The sequence below is a fragment of the Triticum urartu genome, chromosome 2A (assembly GCF_056163025.1).
Source record: "Triticum urartu cultivar PI428250 chromosome 2A, HENAU_Tu73, whole genome shotgun sequence".
Taxonomy (NCBI): Eukaryota; Viridiplantae; Streptophyta; class Magnoliopsida; order Poales; family Poaceae; genus Triticum; species Triticum urartu.
Window position 1 is genome coordinate 528,086,300 of NC_141874.1, and position 1,997 is coordinate 528,088,296.

At 42.2% G+C, this 1,997-nt stretch overlaps 1 protein-coding gene across 1 annotated transcript; it reads right to left on the reverse strand.

The window, feature by feature from the left end:
* Nucleotides 1-218: 218 nt before the first annotated feature.
* Nucleotides 219-1,301, reverse strand: LOC147985741 (uncharacterized). Its single transcript, XM_087541720.1, has one exon. It carries the CDS (start codon nt 1,299-1,301, stop codon nt 219-221), a length of 1,083 nt encoding a protein of 360 aa, XP_087397846.1.
* Nucleotides 1,302-1,997: the final 696 nt, after the last annotated feature.

Genomic DNA, 1,997 nt, shown 5'->3' on the forward strand with positions numbered 1-1,997 from the left:
ATGACCCTCTTCACCAACTCTTATCATGTTTTTCCTTGGTCTTCCTGGTGGTCTAGTCAGTACAGGAGAATGGAGTTTGAACCCTGGGTCTACTATGTTCCATTGGTCTTTTCCCAAGAGTGCATGCACATTTTCAGCATAAACAACCCTAAATTTGGCAACAGAGAAATATTCAGAGCAATACTGATCAACTTCACCATCTTCACCTCCAATAACAGTCATGAGATGTAGGGCATGTATGCACGGCTTCCCGCGGATCTTCCATTGCCTACAGCATTGGTTGCAAGGTTCGCTGGATATCTCCATTCCCTATTTTTACTGTCAGTGTATGTCACCTCAGCCTCGTATGTCGACGGTCGAATGCATTTCATTCTTAGTCCTCTTGCCTTGGAATGCAATGCCTTAATTAGAGATGGGAGCATAAGATGGCCAATATATTGTGTTTCTGCAATTCTTTTACGAAGAGCCATCTTTACCATGATCATCTGCCTGATCTTATCAAATGCTTGCCACACCAAAAGCCCTTTCACTGACTTGAACTTTGCATTGAAGAACTCAGCGAGGTTATTGGTCACATAGTCTACTTTGCAGATTTCATTGAATTTGCTTCTTGACCACAGCTTTCCATGATGTTCATCCATGTACTCCTTCACCAAAGGATTATGAGCATACAACACTCTCAAATGGTGCTCATGCTTCCTCAAGCTGCATGTATATGATGCTAGCCATAGATTCTCATCATAAACTTTTCCTTTGAATTTCTTTTTAAAATTCTGTGCTAGGTGTCGCATACATTCCCTATGTTCCACTCCAGGGAATACAATTTCTACTGCAGTTTCTAAACCCTTGCAAGCATCTATGTGTATAACTAAACCTGAGGGTGTACCTATAATGTTGCGCAACTGCTGCAGAAACCAGACCCAACTCTCCTCACTCTCTACATCCAACACACCAAATGCAACTGGGAATAGCCAGTTGTGTCCATCAACTGCAGAATCTGTTGCTAGCTGGCCTCTCCATCTTCCATTCAAAGCAGTCGCATCGACAGCCAAATAGGGCCTACAACCATTCAGATACCCCTGCCAGCAAGCCTTGAAACAAACAAAAGCCCTCCTGAAGCACTCCTTCTCCATTGCCTTCCCTTTTAATTTGTACTTAACTGTATGCTTGTCAATCTCTACAACACTCCCTAGACTAGCCGTCTCCACTTTAGCTTTGAAGGCGTAAAGCAACTGAAAACTCTCATTCCATGGACCATTAATCCTATCAAGAGCCCTTTCCTTAGCATAGAAAATATTCATGTATTGTACATTAATCTTGTACTTCTCAAATAGCTTCCCATGGAGTGCTGTTAGACCAATTGTTGGTGTTTCCCTCACCCAATCCAAGATTGCATCTACCACCCACCTAGTCTTTGCAAGCTTAGATTTGTCCTTTACCCCTCCCCCTCCAGGTGAGCAAGTGTGCCCGTGTGGGTTGCTTTTTATATAAAACAAAATGAAAAATGATGTCAAATACAATTAAGAAACAGTACACATGATCTGAATATAGAATGGATAAATAATCTGATAACAATATTCAGTTGTAATACCTAAATCAATTTGCTCTTTCGCATAGTGGATGCATGCAACCTCCACCTACACCTATCATAAGGGCAATGAATAGTGAATCTTCCTAGCTCACTCCTATCATTTTCAGTGAGAATGCAATATGTAGTCACTACACTACGATAGTCCACCATCGATTCGAATACAGTTCCTGGAGTAAGGTCAGGATTCTCCCTGTTCCACTCAATTGTTGGCATGTCCTCACCATCATATTCTTGTCAAACTAAGGAGTCGATGTTCTCCTCCCTCTCTTCATCATCAGTGTCATCAAATCTACCACGGCTGCTAGGCTCCTCTGCATATTCATCTTCCACTGCCTATTGACTGACTCTATCTACCAGTTTAGGGAATAGAATCTCATCCTCATCATCATGTAGAGGCACTTCCTCG

What these genes read in the sequence shown, in the direction of transcription:
- LOC147985741 (XM_087541720.1), bottom strand. Translation starts at nt 1,301, where the DNA reads ATGAATATTTTCTATGCTAAGGAAAGGGCTCTTGATAGGATTAATGGT.